General features: G+C 54.5%; 2 protein-coding genes across 2 annotated transcripts in view; one reads left to right on the forward strand and one right to left on the reverse strand.

Annotated features, from left to right (window-relative positions):
• Positions 1-217: 217 nt before the first annotated feature.
• Positions 218-3,077, forward strand: CEBPG (CCAAT enhancer binding protein gamma). Its single transcript, XM_054170110.1, has one exon. It carries the CDS (start codon positions 935-937, stop codon positions 1,643-1,645), a length of 711 nt encoding a protein of 236 aa, XP_054026085.1. The 5' UTR covers positions 218-934; the 3' UTR covers positions 1,646-3,077.
• A 2,819-nt stretch (positions 3,078-5,896) lies between these two features.
• The window catches only part of PEPD (peptidase D), a 92,429-nt gene continuing 73,273 nt past the window's right edge, over positions 5,897-25,052 (reverse strand). The window contains exons 13-15 of the mRNA XM_054170019.1: positions 23,886-24,070; positions 13,397-13,588; positions 5,897-6,530 (exon numbers count right to left, since the gene is read on the reverse strand). Of these exons, the coding sequence (XP_054025994.1) occupies positions 6,381-6,530; positions 13,397-13,588; positions 23,886-24,070 (527 nt within the window). The 3' untranslated portion in view covers positions 5,897-6,380. The remainder of the gene's footprint in view (positions 6,531-13,396; positions 13,589-23,885; positions 24,071-25,052) is intronic.

Consider the following 25,052-nt stretch of genomic DNA (forward strand, 5'->3'; position numbering starts at 1 on the left):
GTTCCAGGGAGGTGCTTCTGCCAGTCTGGCCACTGGGTGCTTTGCCTTGGAGCCATAGGTTGGTGTTTCAGGAACCTGCAACAACCCTGCTGTGCTTCCCCTCTTTTCTCCCAGGCACTTGGGTCAAGTTGTGAGGTGAGAAGGGTAGCAGCACTTAGCCTTGCCAGGGCTGTGTCCCTGCAGCAGCTCTGGTGGAGTCCTTCCTATGCCATAGCAGGATCAGAAGCAGGCTGACCTCAGCAGCAGGAGAACGTAGATGAGAAGGTGTCACGCTCACCAGGCCTGTTTGCCTGCTAGAAAGGGCAGTAGAAAATGAGCAGGGCAGGGGCTGCAGCAGGAGAGCAGATGTGGGTGAGTCAGCTGTGGCTACTGGCATCTGTGGGTGGCAACAGTGCCCTGGCTGCTATGAGTTATTCCCACGGTGCCATCACCTTAGGTTCATGTCCCACCTGCTTGTCCTGGGCATAGTACAGGTTTAGCTTCTTGTGGTCAGAGGGGTCCCTGGGCTGCCCCTCAGTCACAGCCCTGGCACCACGCTGCCTTTTCCACAGAGGTTCTTTTCTCTGCAACAGTCAGCAGCTTGGACATCATCCTCAAAAGCAGCTGCTGTAAGGTGATGGAGGAAAGGTCTCCAGAGAAAAGAGACCAGGGAGGAACTGGAGAGGGCAAGGATCAAGAACTCCTGTTGGTCAAGAGTCAGGCTGTTAATAGGTTTAAGCTGAGGAACTACATATCCAGTCTGAAAATCAAGAGGATTATATAACTGGAGGAAAAGTTAGACAGTGGAACCTGCTGCCAAGACAGAGGTTGTGAAACTGGAGATATTCAGGGCTAGGCTAGACACCCATCCAGCAGGGGTGGCTTTGGAATGACTGAGGGAACAATGCAAACAGCCTGACTGCATGACCCAGTAACAGCCCCTTCCAGTCCAAGTATGTCTGAGAGGCTTCAGCAATGCAGTTGGCAGCTTGTCCGCTTCCAGCAGAGCAGGGACATGTCCTTGCCAGCTGTGCCAGCAGTGCCTCCTGCTAAAGCCAAGCTGCAGCAGCCTGGGGCCGAGCCCAGCACCTTTAACAGCACTTCTGTTCCTGCTAGGTTCAGCTTGCCCTCGATCCATGTGAAGCCCTGCTGGGAGCCCCTCCTCGAGACCCCCAGCCTCCCGCTGCGTGGTGCCCCAGGGCAGCCTGTCCAGATGAGCAAGGCATCCCCCCAGGCCCCCGGCACGGAGGCCAACGGCGTCAGCGTCATCTACAGCCAGGCGCACGGCAGCGGCCTGCAGCAGGTGCCGCAGCTGGTGCCCGCCAGCCCCGCGGGCGGGGGCAAGGCCGTGCCCCCCAGCAGGCAGGGCAAGAAGGGCTGCCTGGTGGACAGGAGCAGCGAGGAGTACCGGCAGCGGCGCGAGCGCAACAACATGGCGGTGAAGAAGAGCCGCCTGAAGAGCAAGCAGCGGGCGCAGGACACGCTGCAGAGGGTCACCCAGCTGAAGGAGGAGAACGAGCGCCTGGAGGCCAAGATCAAGCTCCTGACCAAGGAGCTGAGCGTACTGAAGGACCTGTTCCTGGAGCACGCGCACAACCTGGCGGACAATGTGCAGCCCGCCGGCACTGAGCCCCCCAGGGCCAGCCCCGACAGCAGCGGGCAGTAGGCGCTGCCGCAGCCCCTGCCCTGTGCCCTGCAGCTGCCTGCAGTGACCCGGCACACACTGTCCTCCTGACCTGGCCTCGGGCGCTTTCCCTCCCTCTGGGTTTAACACTGAAGATTTGATACAGTTGCACCAAAAGCCACCTGGGTGCTCTCTGAGACCTTCCCTTCCTCCCAGGATCTACCCAAAGCTGCAGAGCTCAGCTCACAGCCAGCAGGCAGCCTGCTCCCAGGGAAGGGCATTGCCACAGAGGGTCACTTACAGCTGGCATGCTGGGAGGAATCCAGCAGGAGTACCAGAAACTCCTCGCTGGCTGAAATGCCTCTGGGTAGCTGTGGCTGTGTCTCAGCCCTTAGCTTGCTGTGTTACAGGCTGCAGAAGCCCTGGCTTGGTTGCTTTCCCTGGCCTGTAGATCCATGGAGCACATCCTGCAAAGCACTACTTGTGGCTTTCCTGTCCAGTGGTAGCTGCTGGGGAGGGTGTAGCAGTGGTGAGCTGGGTGCTTGCTGGACAACAGCAGTATGCTCTGAGGATATGTACAGGATATGTACAGGCAGTTGGCTGCCCAACAGCAGCTCAGGCTGAAGCATCCTGCACTAGAGGTCAGGCAGCACACACAAAGGTCACTGATCCTACAAGGCTTTCTGAGAGTGCTGCTTGATCTCTTGTACAGGCTCAGGATGCTTCAGATCCAAGCAGGGCCTCACAAGAGCAAGAAAATGCCCAAATGCTGCCAAACCTGTGCTCTGCAAAGCTGCATTCCTGATGGGGTGCAGGTGTCCGGGAGAACAAAATCTGCAGCTTGCCTAGGGTCAGCCACAGTGCTTGGATCACTGCCCCTTGACACTCAGCTCCACTTCCATGGCTGCTCAGACTTGCAGCCAAGATCTCCAGGTAACCCAAATGGCCCTGGTCTGAGTACCAGATGCAGTGACTTGCTGCAGCCAGCACACAGCTCTGAAGCCTCTTCAGTCTTGGGTTATGTTCAGAACAAGTTTTTACCTGCTAGTGCTGGGTCTTTGCCAGGCCCATAATGCAGTGAGCTGCACTGCAGTGAGCAGTGCACAGCAAAGCAGGACCTTTGATGTGACCTTAATTTATTTTCCTTTTAAACTATTTCCTTGCTGGTGTGGTTGTGTTCCACTGAAGCAGTGCTGGCTAGTGGCTTGCTGCCCTGTCTGACTCTCCCCACAGGATGCTGTAGGATGCTGTTGGCCTCGTACCTGTCCTTAGGAAGAGACCTTGGATATTATCTCTATGAAGATGCTGTTAGCAAACCTTACAAAGTTGGGTTTGAATCTAAACTTTTAATACCTACAGAAAAGTTCTATGGATTGTTTTGGATTCTGGTAGTCTTTTTACAAAGATGTCTTTTGGTTCTAGCTGCAGCTTACGTAGGTAGGGTTGAAAGAGCAGCAGCTAATAAAACCTTTTGCTTCTAGTGCTGGCCTCTTGTCCTCTCCCTTTTTGTTGCAGAGGTGCTCACCTCAAGCTGCTGCCTGGGGACGTGAGGGCAGCAGGCTCTGTTCCTAGCTTCCACTCAGGCCTGTACCAGTGGAAAGCATCAAAGACTGATTGCAGCTTTGGCTGAACTGTAGCTGTAACACACACAAAAGACATTTTAGACTGAAGATGTTGCAGCTGGCAGGGGAGCAGGACACCAAGGACTACAAGGGAAAGCTGACCCAAGAGCATCTGATTTGTTAACCTGCAGAAGCAGGAGCTGCTCTATCCCCTGGCTGGCTGCTCTGTGAGCTGGGACAGTGCAGCCTTGACCTGCAGCTGGTTTGAGAGGCTACTGTGGGGTCCTCCCCTAATGACCAGAAGGCAGCTCCCAGTCTCTGGAGCTCCTTTCTGACTGCTGTAAAAGGGTTGTGAAGTCCCTTTGAGTGGGAGCAATCCTGATGCTCTGGAGGGTGACTTCTCCACCTATTGCTGCTGACAGCTCCAACTCCACTCCTTGTGTAGGCAGCCCCTGAGTGAGGAGCAGTCACCTGCCTGCACAAGGACACTTCTGGCTCAGCAGTCTGCAGCTTGCTTTGGCTGCCCAGGGGAGCATGCAGGCTGTGAGCAGCACATCACTGCAAGTACCTGAATCCATACACCCAAGACAGAACAAATGATCACTTTAAATCTACCCTCATGGAGAGACTGGCTGCAAGGAAGGTGTCAGCCTGTGGTTCTAATGCCCCTCCTGACAAAACACCAAAGGCAGAGCTGAGATTTTCCTTCTCTTTGCCCTGAGGCGGAGCGGCCCAGGCTGTGTGACAGCAAAATGCCTCACCTTGGCTCTTCACTGCAAGGCACAGAAGCCCCACACCTAGGTGACCTGGACAAGGCTCTCCTCTTGCTACAGAGAGGCTGGGACCCTTCTCAACACCCTGACTTGCTCAGCATAATGCACTCTGCTCTTGGTGACACTCCATGCCAAGCTGTTTGCACCAAGGGGAAAAGGCCTTTGGGAAACATGGCAGGCAACAGCCTAAGCCACCCTAGTGCAGTCAGAAAGGACCTTGCCCAGCCTCTGTGTCCCCCACTGACACATTCTCTGTGCACTGAGCAGCCCTTGGCCTGGTTTTGGAGGCTCTGCCTCCCTGTCAGGGCAGCGGAACAGCTGAATGCACTTCTTGCTTATGTGGAGAGCTGCCATCATCACAGCACAGGCTCCTGGAAGGGAGGATCAGGTTTCTGTTCAGATGAATGGGGCTGGTTCCAAAGGCAAATGGGAGCTGGTGCTGCACCCCAGACTGAGGCATGGGTGCTTCCCCAGCTCCCGTTTGTGCCTCCCCCCAGCCTGGCAGAGCTGCCGCTGGGGCACGCAGAGCAGAACCAGTTCTGCCTCCTGCAGCACCCGGATTGCTCGACCTGTTCTGCAGCACAGGGCCCAGCATCTGCCAAGGTTACTCACAGCCAGGGGAAGGCCCTGGGTTATGGCTGAGCTGAAACAACTCCAGAACTCCCTTAAAAAAAAACCATAAAGCTGCAGAGTGCTGCTTTAAAACTGCACCCAAGCAGCAGCAGGGTTCAGAAACCACAGGATTGAGCCAGCCCATGGCTGTGCTCAGAGCATGCCATCGGAAAGCACTTGGGTGTGCAGGGCACAGGCCTGGGCCACAACCACCACCTGGCACTGGGAAACAACCTCCTGAAATTTAGGGGCAGATCAGAGCAGATCAGTTCTTGTACCTGAAAGCCACCAAAGCACAGCCTGATGTCCTCTGCACAAGGACTGCACACCAGGGGTACAAGGCTTGAGTTGCCACAGCAGGAAGCAGCAGCACAGCTGCACACACAAGCTGCTGCTGTCACACCCTTCCCTCCTCACCCCTTCACAGCTGCTACCTCTAGCACTTCCCTGGCACAGAGCAGTGCCCAGCAGCCTTTACAGGAACACAACCAAGAGACATTAAACAGGAGTGAAGTCCCCTGGACTGCCCCTCAGTGTGTCTCTCCAGGCCCCTGTTTGAGCACTGGGTCATCAGGCTGTTCTCCCAGCACAGAGCAGGTTCTCATCCCCACCACAGCAGCTTGTGACACCACCCAAGCCGTGCTGTGCTGCACCCCTCATGGGAGACAGGCACTCCAGCTGCCACCTGGTCCCACTGCCTGCCTGCCAGTTCCAGGACAGGAGCAGCAGAACCCAGGTGCTGAGCTGTTCAAGGCAGCTGGGCAAATCCTCCCCTGGCCAGAGGTAAGAGCCAGGAAGGCTCTGACACCCTGTGGTGACTTCAGCTCCCTGGCACAGCAGAGGCCTGAGGTGGCTCTGCAGTTCCTGAAGTCAGGGAGATGATTTTTATGCACTTAGAGCAACGAGTGCTGGGTTGTGATGCAAGAAACACATTTCTTCTCCTGCAGGGTGATGAACACTGCAGTAAAGAAAGGTTTTCTGGGCAGTTTAAGGCTTGCATGAATGGGAAATCATTTGATGGTCTCTATGAATGTTTGTGGCATACCCAAATAAATTGCACAGGATCTCATTCTGGACTGGCTAGCACTGGGCAGGGACTCTCAGCCCTGCACCAAAGGGATTTGTTCCCTTCCTGCAGCTTCCACAGCCCCTGAACACCACAGCACTCTGTGTCTTAGGGAGCCAACAGCTGGGCAAACCTGACAAGCCCCAGGCTGTGTGGAGGCTCAGCAGCCAGAGCAGTCTGGCTCACGAAGGGTTGAGGCTTGCAGAGCACAGACTGCTCAGGTAAGGACACAGGAAGGGGAGCAGAAGAGCACAATGATCACAGAGCTGGGAGCATCGTGATGCCAAGGAGGAATTTTAATACAAATTTGATTCTGCTTACCCCAGTGACTCTGAGATAAGATCCATAAGAAAAGCAGAAGTGTCCCTGCACCGCCCCAGAGCAGCTGAGGTTTCTGCTCTGGGTTTGGCAGTGCTGGTGCTGCAGTGTAAGAAAGGACTTGGCCTGCTCCAGTCACTGCCAGAGTCAGACAGTCCCTGTGCTGTGCTGTGTGAGAGTCCCAATCATCAACGTGCAGATTTCATTGCAAGCTGTCTGAGCTGAGGTCTGACAGAGGTGTCAGCCCCTGGTGATGCAGCAGCAGCTCTTGGGTTACCTGGGCATCAAGTGCTGAAGCCTCCCTCCTCCACTGCTAGGGAAGGAATCGCTGCAGCCAGCAGCCTGCTGCCCCTCACAGCTGGACATGCTTCATTGTGCCGCAGGCAGTGGGCGACTGCTGGCTGTGGGGCAGAAGCAGCTCCCTGCTCCTGCACCTCCAGCAGCTGCTACTGCCTGGGGCTGCAGAGGCCCTCGAAGGCCTTGGATCCACTCTCTGCTTCTGCCATGAAAGCCTCGATCTCCTCGACAGTGCGTGGCACACAGGTCAGCAGCTCCATCCCGCTGGCTGTCACCACGATGTCGTCCTCGATCCGCACCTGGCAGACACAACAGCAGGTCAGTGCCAGCCAGCCAGAGTCCCCAGCAGGGGCATGAGGTGCATGCCAGCCTGTGCAGCACAGGGTGCACTCCAGCCTGTGCCCTTGGTGAGAGCACTGCTATTGCCCATCCCCACCAGCACCGTGCTGCAGAGCTCTGCAGGATCCAGTCCCCTCTGAGCCACCGGCCCCGGCCACCCTCCTGGGATCACACAAGCACCATGATGGCCCCAGCAGAGCAGCCCCACAGCAGACGGTGGCCCCACAGGTGACTCAGATGGTGCCTCTGCTGCCTGGAGCACCAGCAACAGGCTGAGCAAGATGCTGCAGCAATGAACTCATGCTGCCAATAAACCCCAGCCCTTGGCATCAGGAGCAGCCAAGGGACACTTCCCTGGTTCTGCCTCTGGCCTTGCTGGCACAGGGTGCTAGGGACAAATCAGGTGCCCCCTGACACTCCCAGTGCCCACTCTCCAAGCAGTCCTCCTGCTGCTCCTCACACATCCCATGCTCTGTACTGCAAACACAACCAGCTTCCAAAGGAGGACCTGCACCATCAAGCAGCTCACAGCTGGTACTGCAGAGAGAGGATCTGAGCTAACGAGAAGGCCCTCAGCAGGTTCAGACCTTCCTTTTAAAGTACAGGCCCTGCATTTCAAACCATGCAAGGACAAAGCAGATCCTCTCAGTCTTCCAGGTCTTGCTCTGCTGCAATGAGAAGCCTGCTCCATTTCTGCCTGGCTCTGATCTCTCCTCACAGGACCTCTGCCTGCACAGCCATTGCCTCTTATCAGAGCAATGCTGGGCAGACGCTGAGCCCCTTTAGAGGTGGCTGAGTGAGGTGTGGATCCCAGGGAGCACAGGCACCTTACAGCTGCTCTCACTGCTCCTGACCTCCAGCATTTTCAGCTAAAAATAAAGCTGGTTGACATTTGTGCTTCTGATTGCAAAATAATCCATTTGTTCAAGCAAAATGAATCACCCAGCCCTCACCAGGCACCGAAGGGTGCTGTGCCAGCCGGCTCCCTTCGCTCGGAATCCAGCTCAGGGCATTATAGGGCAGAGCTGAACCAACCCTGCCGAGGTCACACACTGGATGTGGGCAGCTGCGAGCTGAAGGCCCTGAGGCTTCACACGTGGTGTGCCTGCAGGGCTGGCGCCTTGCTGCAGGAGGGGAAATGAGCGACACAGGCTCCATGCACCTCAGCACATTTTACCAGGGTAGCTTTTTTGATTCACTGCTGTGCTTTGGGCCAGCTGAGCCAGAAGGAACCCAAGGGCTCAGCAAGACAGTCACCTCAATGTGAATGCTGCCCTCTGCCTCACAGCAGCCCCCAGAGAACCACACAGAGCTGTGTTGGCTGGAGAAGCCCTCTCTCACCACTGAGTCCAACCATCAACTCAAGACCACCACATCCCTAGGTGCCATGGCCACAGAAATTGTTGGGCTTGAAATCCAGTGCTTCCTGCCTTTGCCAACACCATGGCACCCTGGGGAAGGGCAGGGAAAGCAAAGAAGATGAAAGGCAGACTAAGAGGGAGGGGGGAGAAGACGAGGGGCAAGGTGTCCATCAATGCTGTGCCCTATCCAGGCTGCAAGAGATCAGGGTGAGGAAGGAGCTGGCAAACAGAGCTGGAGTGACAGAAGGAGCTGGGGAAGGTGCGGTAGGGCAAAGCAGGAATGACAAACAGTGGACAGAGAGAGATGGGGCTGGCTCAAGAGCCCTGTGAGGGAGATCCTGGTGGAGGTATGAAGCGAGAGACTCTGAATGAGGAGAGCACAGGGGGGTGCTGGGCTGGCCCAAACCAGGGAACTGAGAGATCCCAAAGCTGGGGGAGGCTGGGGAAAGCCATCTGGGAGTGTTTCAGAGCAGCTCACTGTACAGCTGGGGACTGCTGTAAAAAGCAGGAGACCCAGCACCAGCCTGCTCACCATCAGCAACTCCAGTCTTTGAGGTGCTGCTGGGGGTGCACAGACCCACTGCTCCCAGGGGGCCTCACCCATCATCCCTGGGAAAGCTCCAGCTCTTGCCCCAGCAGCTCACCACTCCTCAGCTTGGACAAATCTCACCTGAAACAGGAGCTTGCTCTGTCAGAGTGCAGTGCACGCTCTGCCTGGAAGCAATGCCACAGCAGAGGAACTCAGCTTCCCGAGGGGCAGGATGTTTTTATGTCTGCTCTTTCCCTTCACATGCATCACCCTAAGCTTAAACTCAGCAGCAAGAAGCTGCTTCAGAAGAGCTGCAGATCTTTGCCCCCAGCAGAGCCCATCGCTCGGCCTTGTCCTCTGTCCAAATGGACAAAGGATGCTAGAGCTGCCCACAAGGGCTGAGCGGCCTGGGACTGCCCTTCCCAGCAGGGACAGTGCTTATGAAACCTGCTCCCGAAGCTGTCCCTGCCTGCAGGCTCTTGTTCAGCAGTGCTGCTTGTGCCAGGGCTGCAGAGCAGGGCCTGAAGGCAGAGCAAAGACAGCTGTGGGGGTCGCTGTGCCAGCAGCGCTCAGGGTACTCTGCTAAGCCCCCAGGGACACTCTGCTGTCCCAGGGCACACTTCACACTGTGCTCCTGCAAGGGACAAGTGCCCGGGAGTGCCAGCACTGTCCCCAGAGTGCCTTTTCCTTATCAAGGGCAGTGCTATGACCTGTCTGGCTGGGTCTGGTTGCACAACTGCATAACGCCAGCACAGGCCGTGACGTGGCTCGGCCCAGGGGACCCGGCTGCAGCCCCGCGCGGGGCTGTGCAGGCACAGCAGCCGAGCACCAGGAGCCAAGCACCAGGGCTGCTGTCCGCTGTGCAGGGCCTCACACTCTGTCCTCAGCAGTGCACTCCTGCTCTGCTCTCTTCCAAGACAGGGGCTCAGCACTCTTCAGTCCTTTGGGACGATCGCATGTGGGACGGGCTGCTGGGACTCCAGGAACAGTTCTGACCAATTAAGTAGTCCAGGTTTGCACACTGCCAGACCCCAGATGTGATTTTAGAAGACCACTGGTGACAGGGCTCATTTGTTTGAATCCACTGAGCATTTGTTTGCTGAGGGGTGTGGAAAGCAGCAAAGCCCCACTGCAGGCCCTGGGAGCAGGAGGCTTGCCTGGGAGGCGATGGCAGGACATGGTCCACACACACTGCCCCACCAAGGAGATCAGGGCAGGTGCTGTAGGAGCCTCTGTGCAGCTTGTACAGATTCACAGAATGGGCTGGGTTGGAAGGGTCCAGTTCCAACCCCCTGCCATGGGCAGGGACACCTCCCACCAGCCCAGGTTGCTCAAGGCCTCATCCAGCCTGGCCTTGAATGCCTCCAGGGAGGGATCATCCACAGCCTCCCTGGGCAACCTGTTCCAGATGCATGCAGCCAAGGGAACTTGTTTTGACTCATCCACCAAACCCTCAGTAATTTTGAGCAGGGTTCAACCTCTCTGTTTCAGGGGGACTGCTTAGGAGACAGAGCTGCCCTTATGTAAACCTACAGGGCTGGGGAAGGCACCTTCCTGGCAGCACCGTGCACAAGGTGGTAATGCCAAGGTGGTTTCTGTAGAGGCTAACAGGCTCTGTGCCACACAGTGACTCTCATCCCATGCTGCCAGGCCTCCCTCCTCTTATTCACAAACAAATCCTCATGTCAGGGACACTTCATTTTAATGGTCCAGATGCAAACATTTTGTCCCAGAGGATGAAGATTAGCAGGGTGAGGCCACCTATTGTGTTGGACCAAGTGATATGGCTGGAAAGAGAAGCTTCAGGCACAGGCCCGCCAGCCAGGCTCAGAAAGCAGCAATAAACCATAAGCTAAATACAGGTTAGAAACAACTGCTCTTACTTGAACCTAATTATGTTAATTAGACAGCTTCAGAGAAAAGGGTTAAAGAAGGTTTATAAGCAACTAGTTGCTGGTTTTGGCCTTCCTACAACTCTCCCTTCTCTGACAAGAACTTGAAGGTAAGTTAACTATTTCACTGGGACAACTGCTTTGCCTGCAGTGGTAAGGAACAGATGAGCAGAGGGTTTACTGCCCAGTAAACCATTTCATTCCACAACACACAGCCACCATCAGCCCAGAGACACAGCTCAGCCCTCTGAAAATTGGAAATCAGAGCAAAGAGATGACTGCATGGTTCTGCCCACCTGGGGCAGAAGCCATTAACCCCCCTGCTGTGTTTGGTTCACCACTGGCTCCTCAGGGAAGCAGTGTTTGGAAAAGTCTTCAGGGTGCTGGGCTTTGTGAAGTTCTTGATCTTTTAGATGGGAAACAGCTGCAAATGCAAGCTAGTAATGGCAGGCTGGCTTGCAGCACCTTCTCTAGGCCTCACAGGCTTTCCCCATGCTAAGCCCAGTGCTAGTTCTACAAAGGAGCCAGGACAGAGGCTGAACAGTTAAGACCAAACAAAAGGCTGGAGGGCTGCACTGGGCCTTTGAGCAAGCATCATATGAACAGCATGAGCCAGCAATCAGCTTATGAAGGGTGGAAACGTCAGACCCTAAAGGGCAGCACTTGGGGCTGGTGTTTCCCTTATCCTCAGCAGCACCCAGCTCTGCTGGCACAGCCACAGTTGTCTATGAGTGGCCTTGGCACAAGCGCTGTGCCAGCACCCAGGGGCAGCCCTTGGCCCACAGAATTCATGGCCTCAGTGACCTGGGCCTGGGGTCTGCAGGGGGGAACGTGGAGCACACGACTGAGTGAAGGCCCAGAACTGGCCGAGGGGCTTGTGAAGGACTGAAGCTAGCAGCTGAGCTGAGCTCCCCATCCAGGGCCAGCAGGGGCTGAGCCCCCTCCAGAGGGACCAGTGCTTGACTCAGCAGAGCTGGTTTGGGAACAGCCCAAGTTACAAGCCCCCTGAGCAGAGCTCACAGCCTTGCAGCCTGGGTGCCTGCGCTGCAGGGGAGCAGGAGGGCTGGGCTGGATGCAGAGCAGGCTCTGGGTAGCCAGCTCCAGGCAGTGTGGGCCCCAGTAAATGGCTGCAGCCTTGCCCCTTGAGGCACAGCAAAGGAGCTGCTCTCCTAAGGCGGAGACTTGTCACAGGCAAGAGAACTACCAATAGCCAAGGAAAGCCATGAGCTGGAGGTGAACTCATTACACTCCACAATGCCTCTGTGGACAGCCCCACTAAGAATTACAGGGGTGCTGCTCTAGCCAACAGGAGTTCATTTTGGAAGTGAATTAAACTAAAGCAAATGAAGAACATCTCAGTTAGTGCCGAGCTCTGCAGAGGGAAATGGAGCACTTGGTAGAAGGTGTTTTCCCTTTGAACTTAAAGGGAGTTTGGGCAGGCTGTAGTGAGCGAGGACTGGCACCAGTGCTGACCCTGCACCGTTGATATTTGTTACTAGCAACCTTTTTAATGCTCCCGAGAGAGAAAGGAGAATGAAGCAGCACATGGGGGACTGAGCACGCTACAGAGCCAGCTGCACCTTCTGCTGCTGCAGGAGGGACCCAGAGCTGTGCAGCCGGAGACCTTCACCCTGCCCTGTCCTAACTCTGCTTTTGTGTGGTGCTCAGAAGCCCTTGGATGTGCTTCCCTCAGATTTTGCTGCCATTCTTCTCCTGCACAGTGACAACATCTGGCTCAGGGGTTGTGTGCATTATTATTTTTACTCTCTGAGTAAAATATATTGTTCACAAGGGGACTGGAGCTTTGGGGGTTTGCTCAATCCTTTTTGGGCAGCTCCCCCTTTTAGCCAAGTTTGTTGGCTGGGTCTCCTCACAAGTCATCATTACAGGAAGCTAAGCAAAAAATGGGAGGAGATTAGGACTCTTCTTGAAATCTCTGGAACAAAAGTGCCTGATCCAGCAGCTTCCTACCAAGGCAGAGATCCTCTGCTCCACACACACACAGGCAGCAGGTGAGCCACGTGCGTGCCCCAAGCGGCAGAGCTGGAGTGGGCATCCACAGCAAGCCATGGAAACACATGGGCTGTGCTGAGCATGTCTAGAGACAGCTCACCAAGAGCCAGTTCAGCTGCTGAAAAACTCTCACAGTGTTTACAAGGCCAGCAGACAGTTAAACCTGGCCTTACTACAACGCTGAGCTGCAACAGAGCTTTGCAGGGCTCCTCCACAACGTGCCCCAGTGCACAGTGCCACCTCAGCCTGCTCTCAGCTGGAAATGCAGAGCCAGCTGCCCTTTGCTGGGCACCACCTCAGCTGGCTGGCTGGCAGAAGAGCACAGAGGCAGGTAAGGTCCCACACCCTGGCAGTGGGCTCAGCAGCAGCGAGGACAGGGCCCCATGTCTCTGGAGCAGGCACTTCACCGGGGGCGCTCCGTGGCCACTGCTCTGGAGCTGCCTGCTCACAGCTCTGAGGGTGGCACACATGCAGGGTGAGGCAGCACTCCTTCCACTGGGCTGCTGCTTCACAGCCAGCCCAGGCCATGAGCGTTGGTGTAATGCCCCTGTCCTGCCTGGCGTGTGCTGACAACTGAGCTGGTGGCAGCAGCAGACAATTCCTAGTGAGTGACTTTTCATACCAGAAGATCACTGCTGCCAGCGATTGTGAGCTTTGCTGAGCCTCAGCAGAAGAGCTGGGACGAGGAAGGGGCACTGCAGCTGCCTGCTCTGTCTTCCCTGAGCATGGATATGAAAGCTCAGAGAACAATGCAGCACCCTCGGAGTGCTCACTCTGCACAGATGAGAGGCCCCTGGGTGCCTCCACAACTACTGAAGGCTCTGCAAGGATGCTGGCTTTGAGTGGGACCTGTGCCCTGGACAGGATGGAGAGACAAGGCCCCTGTGCTGGCACAGCAGCTGCAGCAGGGAGCTCTCAGCTACCTGCTGGGTCAGGCACCCTGCCTGTGCATGCTGCCAGCCGAGCCAAAGGCTGCTCCCAGGCGCACAGGCGAGAGGAGCAGGCAGAGTCCCTCTGGCTCAGGTACTCACCCCACCGAAGCCCCTGAAGCGCTGCAGGACCTGGCTGTCGATGAAGCAGGCCTGTGCAGGGTCTCGCAGGGCTTGATCCAGCAGGGGGTCGATGAAGTAGATGCCTGGCTCCACGGTGAGCACCATGCCTGGCTGCAGCCTGCGGGCCGTGCGCAGGCTCCTCAGCCCCGGCTCATCGATGCGCTCCACGCCCTGCAAAGCAGCACCACGTCAGGGGGAGGCCACCGGGGCCCTGCAGCAGCCCCCACTGCGGGGGCTGCTCCCTACTTCCTGTGAGGCTCACAGGCTGCCCAGAGGGGCTGTGGAGTCTCCTTCTCTGGAGACTTTTGAACCCCATCTGGATGTGTTCCTGTGTGACCTGTGCTGGATTCTATGGTCCTGCTCTGGCAGGGGGGTTGGACTTGACAACCTTCGAAGGTCCCTTCCAACCCCTAACATCCTGTGATCCTATGATCTATGAGATACCCTCAAACTGGAAGAGGTTGCCCTGTATGGTGTTAGATGCCCCATCCGTGGAAACATTCCAGATCAGCATAGGTGGGGTTCTGAGCAGCCTGATCTAGTTGAGTATGTCCATGCTGACTGCAGGAGGTTGGTCTAGATGATCTTTAAAGGTCCCTTCTGACCCAAAGCATCCCAGGAAGCAGACCAGAGAAAGAGGCAGCAGAGGGCTGGTGCTGTGCCTCTCATCACGCCCTGATGCTGCTGTCACACAGCGGTGGCCAGCTGGAACGCAGTGCCCAGCCTGGGTTTTGCCCCACAGAAACCCTGCTTTGGACAGGCTTGGTACTGCCCCCTGCCCCCAGGAGCAGGACTGCTCTGCACTGTTCCACCCTGTCCGCCCCAGGCCCAGGATGTCCAGCAGCAAGCAGGGGCTGGGCTGGCCTCACTGAGGCATGCAGCAGAGCGCAGCTCTCCAGGGGATGCCAGAATCATACAGCTACCACCTGGGCTCAGGAGCACAGCATCTCCACATGACCTCACTAAAGCAGCCCGTTCAGAAGTAAACTTCTGTCAGATTCAGACTTTCAGGCAACAGGGTGCTGACTGATATTGTTAAAAGCTGAGCCCAAACAAGTCCTGACTAGCCCAACACCCCCCCTCCCCAGAGCTAGCGAAGGGAAGTGATAGATGAGGGCGTGCTCAGTCAGAAACACTGCAAAGACTAGTTCAGGATACTCATTTTCTTCCCCCACATGTGCCAGGTATTGCAACATGGTTATAAATAGATCTCAATCCCATCAGCTTGCTGAAAAGTCCTTGCAACTGCAGCACAATTTCCTCAGCCAAGCACTGTGCTGGCCAGCAAGCAGCCCCCAGCCCTGCACACACTCTGCCCCCCTCAGCAGCTGAGCCCCAGGATGGCAGGCCAACAGGACACAGCATTATCTACCTGGGCTCCAGGGCCAGCCCCAGCTCTTGCTCCTGGCCAAAGGCCTGGTCATTCTCCTTAGCACAAGAAGGGGCATCTCCTCTCAGGTTCTGGCATCAGGAGGGCAGAACATTGCTTTCTCTAGGACCAAGCACACCACCCAGCACTACCCTGGGTGTCCTGGAGCCAGGGCAGTTCACCCCAGCTCAGCTGGGCTCCCACTGTCCTGTGTTAGCAGTGCAGAGGGACACAGGAGCTGCAGAACAGGTGCTACTGGGTGTCACTGAACTGTGCTTCCAGATGTGTTCTGAAGGGCAGAGTTTGCTCCTGAGCTGCACTTGCAGTTCAGAAAGAGCCTCTTTCACCGCAGCCCGTCTTGCCAAAGCCAGGCAGGAGCCTCTGCAGCATCCTCAGGGCTCCCCCAAGCAAGGCTGGGCTGCGGTTTCCCCTCTGCAGAGCTCGTGCTCCACACACAGCACCTCACAGCAGCTCAGGGCTCAGCAGCCTGGGGCTGTGCAGGCAGGCCTGTGCATTCCTCAGTGACAGGGAGCATTTGCTCACCCTCACGAGCCAGCAAGCGCACCCTGACCCTGCTCCCCGTGTACTCCATAGGTGCCACTGAGTGCTGCAGAGCACTGTGCTCCCCTGACAGCAGCAAGCATGATGTGGCTGTACTGAGGCCAGGCAAGAGGAATACTCTGCTGTTTAGCAGGGCACTCTGCATTTATATCCTTATCAAAGCCCAAGGAGAATCAATATATTTCTGAATTTGAAACAATAACTGCACTGAAACGGAGCCATTTTTCTTTCTGCTGCTGCCCTGTGGGGTTTGGCATCTCACACATTCATTGTAGTGCCTAAAGGAAATGAGGGCATCCAATCTTGGGGATTAATCTCCCCATGAGCTGTAAACAATTAGATTAGTGTCTGGACCTTCTGGTGTCTTGCCAGCTATCTCTCGGCTGCTTTACAACAAACAACCCATAGCTGGCTTTTAAGTATACTTCAATTCTACTGGCAAACGCCTTTCTGAGCAGGCAATCCAAGACAGATGCTGCAAACACAAATGCTGGGGAGGCAAACAATGGCCAACGTCCTCTGGAGGCAGCCCAGGCACCGCAGCTGCAGTTTGGAGCCTTTTCTTACAAGGCAGGAGGCACCAGGTGATGGTGGAGCCTTATGCCCACTGCAGACACCTCTGCAAGGCCATCAAAGCAAGGTGCAGACACTTTCTCTGGACTGCTCACCCTCTGGCTCTGCTTCAAATGCTGCCTCTGAGAAGTCAGTAACACAGCTACAGACCACGAGCAAGACCCAGGGGTACCCACTGAGAAACTTCTTAAAGCAGTGCAGGCTCTTCAGGCTGCCAGCAAGGCAGGGCAGGCCCCTGAGGGACCTGAATCCTAGGGATCCCCCAAGAGTTGAACCTTCCCATCTCCAGAAGCAATCCATGAACTCTGTTTTCTATTCTTCCCCTCCTGTCTCACCTCTGGATGGTGTCAGCTCGTGGCTCCACATCCAGATGGCACTGAAGTCACTGGAAGTGGCAGTGGCTATGTCTGTGACAGGCCCTCAGAGAAAGGCTGACACTGGCCAGCTTTTCCAGGACAGTCCTTGGGTGACTTGCATCAAAGCAACCCAAGGCTCCCTTTCCATGGAGGTCAGCAAGGTGTTGAGCAAGAACTGAGAGCACTGATGAGACAGGTTGTGGCTACTGTGTGCACATAGCCATGCACACCGAGCAGGGGACAGCCCCAGCCCAGCTCACTGTGAGCACATCACAGACAGTGGAAGAGCAGAGTGGGGAAGGGGATGACAAAACTCCTGAGCACAGCACTGGATCAAAACTTCCAGCAAACCATGGCTTCAGTGACCCAAACAACACCTGAGCCCTGGGCACTCGTGGCCATCTCAGTAGCTACCCAGGACATGGCAGTGCTCAGCTCTCAGCCTGCTCCAGCTGCTTGTGAGAACTGGGGCAAGCTGAGGACGTTTGGTAGTGACTGAAACACCACTGCTCAGCACACTAGAGAGTGACAGGTGTGAGACAGGGACCCTGCCCTTGCCACCAAGGCAAAGCCTGGTGCTGCCCTCCAGCAGTGTGAGCCTTGTGCCACTACTGGATTTTCTGATTTGCAGGAGGAACCTTCCCTGGATGTTGCACCCTCTGTTTTCAGTGGCACCCATGGGTGCTGATTGACAGCCGCCTAAACATGAGCCAGCAGTGTGCCCAGGTGGCCAAGAAGACCAACAGCATCCTGGCCTGCATTAGGAATAGTGTGGCCAGCAGGAGCAGGGAAGTCATTGTGCCCCTGGACTCTGCATTGGTTAGGCCACACCTTGAGTCCTGTGTCCAGTGCTGGGCCCCTCAGTTTAAGAAGGACATTGAGACACTTGAACGTGTCCAGAGAAGGGCAACGAGGCTGGAGAGAGGCCTTGAGCACAGCCCTGTGAGGAGAGGCTGAGGGAGCTGGGATTGTTTAGCCTGGAGAAGAGGAGGCTCAGGGGAGACCTTATTGCTCTCTATAAGTACCTGAAAGGTGGTTGCAGCCAGGAAGGGGTTGGTCTCTTCTCCCAGGCAACCAGCACCAGAACAAGAGGACACAGTCTCAAGCTGCACCAGGGGAGGTTTAGGCTGGAGGTGAGGAGAAAGTTCTTCACCAAGAGAGTTGTTTGTCACTGGAATGTGCTGCCCAGGGAGGTGGTGGAGTCACCGTCCCTGGAGGTGTTCAAGAGGGGATTGGACGTGGCACTTGGTGCCATGGTCTAGTCATGAGGTGTGTGGTGACAGGTTGGACTTGATGATCTTTGAGGTCTCTTCCAGCCTTAGTGATACTGTGATATTGTGATGTCCTCTAGTTGGAGGAAATGAAGAGAAAAAGCAGGTGAAGGTTGGCACAGGAGCAGGACCTGGCCACAGGAGCAGGACCCTGGCAAGCTCAGTGCTGCACAGTGTCCTTGACAGTGCTGGGTTGATGTCTGGAGGCTTTTTCCAAGCCAAGCAGTTGTGTGGCTCTGTGACCTCTAAGGCACAGGCTGGGAATCTGCCTCCAAAGAGTGCAGAGAGAACAACCTAGCAAATAGGAACACCTGGGCAGCTGCAGAGCACTCCCAGTGATGTGCTGGGAAATGGCTTTTGAAGAGGTGGTTCTTTTCCTGTATTGCAGCAACAGCTTAGATGTGAATTTGTTTTCTAACCCTGGCTTCATGTGGAGGTTCTGCTCCCAGTTTAGAGCAGAGACACTCCCCCCAGCAAGCACAGATGTAGGAGCCTGTCGTTTGTGACTGTACTGCTGCCAGGAACAGCAGATTCCAATTAATGGTTCATGTAAGGTAACAACCCCCAGCATGTCCAGGCAGTAAGGACTGTCAAGGGAACAAGAGAATTATGGAAACTGATTTCACTCCTATCCAAGCAGAATAAAAGTTCAAATTAAGTGTGCAGTAAAATTAAATCTAGATTTATGTAGTTTTTTGAATAAGCAGGGAATTAGGAAGGATGCAACTATGGCTAACCCTCAGAGCAAGGCTGTGCAGGGGCAGCAGTTGTAGTACCCCCTTCAGAATAAGGATGAGTTACTGCCTGCTCCTGAGCAGCTCAGTGGTTCCTGGGGGCTGTGCTGCTTTGTTGATGCCGTGCAGGTCGTGTTGGACATGGCTGGCTACCAGGGAAGTGATCAGGAGCAGAACCAGCTTTATGCCCTCTTGGGTGAGCCTCACCTTGGCTGTGTCTGCAGACAGAAGTGCAGGAGCTGTGTCTGTGCTGGCTGGTCACTGCCACAGGGCCACTGCAGTAGCTGGGGATGCACAAGCAGAGGTGCAAGGGCAACTGTTTCCTGAGGCCAGCAGGCAGCAGAGCCTGGCCACAGCATGAGTCACAGAGCTGCTCAGAACTCAGAACCCACTCCCAGAGGCTCCTGCAGTGATGCTGACTCTCCCTGGTACTTTCTTCATCACAGAACTGCTCTGAGCCTGACAGACTGTCCCAGTTGGACCGCATCCAGTGCAGTGAAGTCGCCACCACTTTACCAGGCTAAGTGCAATCAGGTATTTAAATGACTCAGAATACCACCACTGTATTTAGATTGCAGGGACTCAGCACTGAAGTGAAGCCTCAGCTCTTTCCCTCTTCCCTTCTCTCCCATCATGCAAACCCAGCTCCTAATTAGGTGAGTTCCTGCAGGAAACAGGGGCCCTGTGCAGCTAATAAAGTGTCCTCAATTCCATTTCCCTGGCTCCAGGGCCCTTGTTCCTCTTGCTAAGTGCTGCTAATGAAGATTGCTCTGTTCCATCTACCTGCTTTTCCCCGGCAGCCTGAGCTGCCCAGAGTCACCTGCAGGAGCTGCTCCCCAGCCTGGCCTCTGCAACCAGCCCAGGTCACCAGAACACCCCAGGCCACTCCTGGCATTTGCAAGTCAAAGCTTCCACTTCTGCCAGAGACTCTTAACTACCAGCTGGAGCGTTTGGGACACAGCTCCGAGTTCGTAGTGGGGGGACAGAGGGCACAGGATGCCTAAGTGGCTACTCCCATTTGTCACATTCTTGTCCTTTCCTGGGTGTTAGCTGTGGTGTCACTTCCAAGCTGCCCAATACCTTTCCTGTTACTGTAGGGAATGAACACAAGCCTCCTGCTACTGTCTGCTCATACACGGCTGTGTTTCAATCCACAGCTCCAGCGTGGTTCTGAGCATCAGTTCCATCTCATTTTTGCTTCCTGATCCTCAGATGTCACCAAGCCCCCTTGCCATCATAATGGCAATGATAAGATACACAGCTTATGCATCTTCTTTTTCATAAAGCCTAACCAAGAGGAGAAGAAAGGACGAAGCACACAGTCAAAGCCACCAAGCTGACAGCTCCAACCTAAACCTGGAAGGGGAGGAGGATATTCAGAGAAAGAATTCACAGGACTTGAGAGAAAGAACTGCAGAAGCTGCCAGCAGCACTGCTGTGAAATCAGCCCAGTGCTGAGCACCCTTTAAACCCTACTGGACAGCTTGCCCTGGGGTGGAAGGGATGCTAACAATGGCACAGCAAAGCCCCTAAGGCACATGATGGGTTTTGTCCAGAAAAGCTTTGGCTTCTCTCTCCTCCTGTGCCTAGAATGAATTGCTCAAGCACACACGAGCTCTGCTCCTCTCTGAACAGCCTCAGAACCATTTGGACAACAAATATTCAGATAAAAACTCTCTCAGCACAGAAAGCCTTCTGCAAGAAGCAGACCAACCACAAGCAAGCATCTTCTTCAGAAACATTAACCAGAACTAACAAAACCCAAAGCAGTTCCCCTCCCAGGAGGGAAACCCTGTGCTGCAAAGGCAGGGTTTGTGCCTTCACACTGCATGGACACTGCACCTCAGCATTCTCTTCTGCTCCTACTCAGGTCCTCAGCTCCCACAGCCAAGTCCCAGCATCTGTCCTCACCTATGATTCTGTGGAGCTGATAGCAGCTTTCCTGAGCACATACAGGATGCCATAGCAGGGTAAGAGGATCTGTTGGTCTGACTCTGGGAAGAGTCTAAAATCCCCCTGGAAAACCTGATGCTGCAGGGAGTTTTGCCAGCTGGTGTCTGACCCAGCAGGCAGCAATAAGCACTCTGTATTCAGTGCTCTCTGCAGGGAAATGCTGTAGGACTGAAAGCCTTCACTGGTTTGTTTCTTGCCTGCTCAGCTGCTCACAGCCACACAGCTCTGCTCTGCAGGGACTCAACCTGAAGGAAGGTGACTCAAGGTGACCCCAGGAAACAGAAGCAGCAGTTTCCTTCCTGATCCTTTCTCAAGGACAAGGACAAAACTTAAAGCTGGTGAGAAGCCATTTCACTCTTAGCTCATATAAGCACCTACCATGCAGGTTGTTTCATGCCTGCAGGTCCTGGGTAGGCACAGCTGGAGCAAGGCTGTGCAAAGGTCTGACCAAGTGAAGCAATTTGCATCACTAGGACTCTACACAACAGCTTTAGGCTTCTTGGTAAGTGCTCCTCATCCTCTGTTTCTTCAAGGTGAAAACATTGACGCATCACTTGCAATCCTAACCACGAAAAAAACATCAGGCTGTGCTTCAGCAGAGGGCAGGATACTTCAGGAAAACAGCTGCTGCCAGAGCCAGAAAGGGAACAAGGGGATTCCTGCATTCCCTGGCAGGTTTGGTGACCTGAATCCCCAGTCAGACCTCTGGGACCTGGGAGCAGGAGCAGCTTCTACCTCTCTGAGCAACAGAGATGCTCCCCAAGCACACACAGCCACAGGACAGGGACCAAGCCCAGCCCTCTAACCCTGATGTGCTGCTGCAGAACAGGGATGGAAGGTTCAGCTTTGCATGTGGACAGAGAATAGAGTGGCAGCTTCAGACTGAGGGAGATCTCATCACTTGGGAAGGCAGAACAAAAGGCAACTCTGCCTTCAGCAGAGGTTAACTTCACAGCCAGTGTTAACCTCACCTCAATTAGCTGCCTCCTCATTACAGAAAGTCATCAAAAGTACTCAGCACACTTCAGAGCCTTGCAGTCAATTAATAGAACATGAAATTGAATCAACTCAAGCATCTAGAGACACAGATCTGAATGGAAACCTCAGCCCCATCCAGCTCAGGGTCTGGAACTCTGGGATACCCTACCAGGGTCCCTGCTCTGCAGCAGCACAGACCCTGCTTCCCTTCCCGCCTTGGATTCAGCCAGGACAAACGAGAGGGTGTGGGAAAACCATCCCCATCGTTACATTTCACAGCTGAAGCGAAGCCCAGTGGAGTTCTCACCCTTTGAAGCTAGCTCTGTCTGACTAAGGGCCAGATTTTCTGCAGTGATTAGTACCACTGGGGCTGCATTTCAGGGCTGCTCCAGTCGCAGTCAGGCCCCGGCAAGCGGCAGGCAGATTTTCAAAGCGGTGCTTGCTGCCTGCCTTCCCTGCGAGGAACATCGCAGCCCCCACAGGAGACCCGAGTCCCAGAGGGGCTCCTGGCTGCTCAGCACTTCTGCAAATCAGGATGTTCGCTGGTGTGCTCCAATGGGAGCACTGCTGGTGAGGCTCCTGCAGAAACCTTGCCTCCAACATGGATGCTGAGCTGCCTTCACTGGCGGCCAGACACCATTGTCCTTTGTCACGACAGAAAAAAGAGGAGGGGCAACGTTCTGTTTGCTGCTGTCCCAGAGTGTCCTTAGTGGGAAACCTGCAAGGGTTTTGCAGTGTTTGTCAGAGAGGAAGAAAGTGCTGGTTCAGTGCTGCTTACTGGAAAAGATGAAAACTGATTATTGCCAAATCTGAAGAGAGCAATCTCTGGCTACCAATGAATAACTCATCTGAGCTAACAATGTCTGGAAATCGTTGTTTTGGAACACACAAAACTCTGTGGCAGATAAAAATTAGGAAACTAAAGCTTATTGTGTTATTCCAAATGTAACTGTTTACACTTGAGGAAAAATAATGGAATAAAATCCACTTGGAAAGCTTTTATTTTCAAAAAATCCTTTGTAATGCTCCCAGAAATTCCCTCGGCCAAGAGCTTCTCAGCGAGCGAGAAAAAAGGAGCAAAGATACTACAGGCATGGGCTCAGCAAACAGCAAACACACAAATGGCTTTATGAAACTCCTGCTCAACATTCTGCTAGCTGCAAAACATTTCAAACACACCAAGAGCCGCTCCACAGCGTCCTGGATGCCTTCTCATGAAAGAGCGAGGCCCCGAGAGAAGCCCTTCTCCCGTGCGACACACACACGGCACGCACACCAGAGGTGTCTGACTGCTCCATATGAGAGACACCTGGAGAAGAACACGTTCCCTGATGCCTCCCAGTGCCTCCCTCCTGACACAGACAGGGATCAGTGCCTCCCTTAAGAGCTTCAAGCCCAAAGAAGAGAGTAGCCTAATGAAGCCTACCCCATCAGCAGGTTTTCAGTTGGGTTTTGCCCCCTCAGGTGCTCCAGCCCCTCACCTTACTCAAGTCAGCCAACAGGAAGAGCCCTGGTGCTTTGGGCTGGAGAGAAGTGTCACAGAGGTGGAGTCAGTACTGCAGAGGGACTTTAAAGGGCCTGCTCTTCTGCAGAACCCCAAGCTCACTCTTGTTCAAACTGGGCTGATGCCACACACCCACCTGTGCGTGCATTGCTGTGCAAAGACAGGACCCCAGCTACATGTCTGTGAGCTCACCCCCAGGCTGCCCCCACACAGGAAGAGTCTTCCTGAGGATTGTTTGTTTGAGAGTCAGTCAGCCATACAAACACTCTTAACCTGAGGCTGTAGTTGCCTGCCTAGTTTTAACATTTCCAGGTATAAAACTCTCTGTTTGCAGAGAGCTCTGCAATTTCCACACAGATCTGCTACTTCTCCCCACAGCTGGCATTTTACACACACTCAGTAGAGAGCCTAACTCATCTGACAAGCCAGGCCCTCTGTCCACTTCCACCCAGGAAAGGGTGCTCCCCCAAGCTATGGATAGATGGGGCTGCTTCCAACAAAAGGACCCTCCATCAGGTACAGTGGTGGACAGGTAACAGCTCTACATCTGGTCACTCGCTTCAGGAACTGACTCTGCAGCTCCTGTGGCAGGCTGCTGAACACTGCTGGAGATGGTGGCAGGTCTGTACAGGCTGCTGCTCCATGCTCCTCCCAAAGCAGTTCTAGAAAGCCCCCTTAAACCTCAGGTCCTCACTCAAGCTTTCAAAGCAGAGCTTCTAAGTAAGGCCCAGCCTGGTACTTCTCATTCTCACAATTCTTTCCACTTGTTCCTAGTTTAGGTACCTCCTCACCCTACCAATTCTGGAACATGGGCTCCAGTTCAGGTGAGCCCAGCAAACTCAGCAAGCTGATTCACAACAGAAGTGCAAACAGCCAAAGCAAAGGCAGGAGAGACTGGGGTTGGGAAGTTCTGGGTCCCCAAACTCTCCAAGCAGTCACATCCCTCTTGGCTTAGCTGAGTGCCTCTGTTTACACACAGCATGGGGAGAGACTAACAGATTCCTTTAAAAAGCAGACTGCAGGAAGCACCCCATGCAGAGCTGCACAGCTAAATGCACCTCTGCTGCAGCTCTGAGGAGCTGGAAGTGGCTCCCCATGCATGCAGAGAAATGCTGGTGGAACTGAGAGGGGTTAATCCCCAAGGCAGTTGAGAATGGACTAACACTAACCTCTGGGTAGCCTCCAACATCGTGCACATCGATTCCAAGTAGATGTCCAAGCCCGTGTGGCATAAATATTGCACCCAGATGAACCTTCACCATCTCATCCACATTGCCTTTCAGGATGCCAATTTTAGTCAGCTCCTCCAGATGGACTCTGTCAGCCAGACGGTGCAGATCAGGCCAGGCCACCCCTGGGACAGAAGACACAAGAGCTGAGTTAACTCTTACTAACAGTTGGTGCAGACCACTTGCACAAGGCAGATGCACCATGTGCTGGCTGTTTATAGACAAACCAGAGGCAGAGAGAGCAGCTCCATCAGCACAAAAATCCTTTAACAGAGGCACAATGATCTGAACCTGCACACAAGGCAGAGAAAACTGCGAGCAAGACAAAGAGCAGCACGTTATAACCCAGACCCACAGGCCAAAGCCTGCAGACACTGCAGCTGAGCATGGCCATGCAGATGCAGAGGTGTGTGAGTGTCCTGCACCAATGTCAAGTGGCAAATGCAGTGATTCAGGATGCAGAACAGGAAAGGCTACCCTCCCCCCACTCCAGCAATGGCCATGCCACACAGAGCACTGGGGATGGACAGCACCTCTCTACCTACAGAGGATTTAGAGCCCACATCTTGCTGGCAAAGGCCCTGCAGAAATTAATGGCTCCCTTGTACTAAACACTAGGCTCTAATACACGTCCTCAAGCAGCATTACAACACTCTGCTGGCTGCCTGGGGACAGAGTGCCAGGATCCAGCAGACCCCTCGTTGGTGTCCTACATGGTTTTGTCTGACAAACTGCTGGGGGAGGAGGGAGAAGAAAGCAGCTTTTTGGTTAGTAACAGTGCTGGCTCAATTAGTTCACCATGGCTTTGAGTCATCATCAACAGACTCAAGACAACTAGGGCTAAGGTACAGCAGAAGAACATTTTCCTTGTTCAGCTTTGGCATGATAAAAATTGCTCCTTCCCCATTTGTTTAAAGGCAAGCCCCCATCAAGCTGCATTTGCTGCAGCCCAGCTCAGCAGGCAGCTCTGGGGGCTCGTGAACACGTTGGCATCTCTTAATCACATTAGCACTTCCCACTGCAGTGCTGAGGCTTCAGAGGCTGGAAGGAGCTCATCCTATGGGAAAGCTCAAACAGCATTCAGCTGCTTTGCATGGCTCTGACAGA

Source organism: Dryobates pubescens, chromosome 19, assembly GCF_014839835.1.
Source record: "Dryobates pubescens isolate bDryPub1 chromosome 19, bDryPub1.pri, whole genome shotgun sequence".
Taxonomy (NCBI): Eukaryota; Metazoa; Chordata; class Aves; order Piciformes; family Picidae; genus Dryobates; species Dryobates pubescens.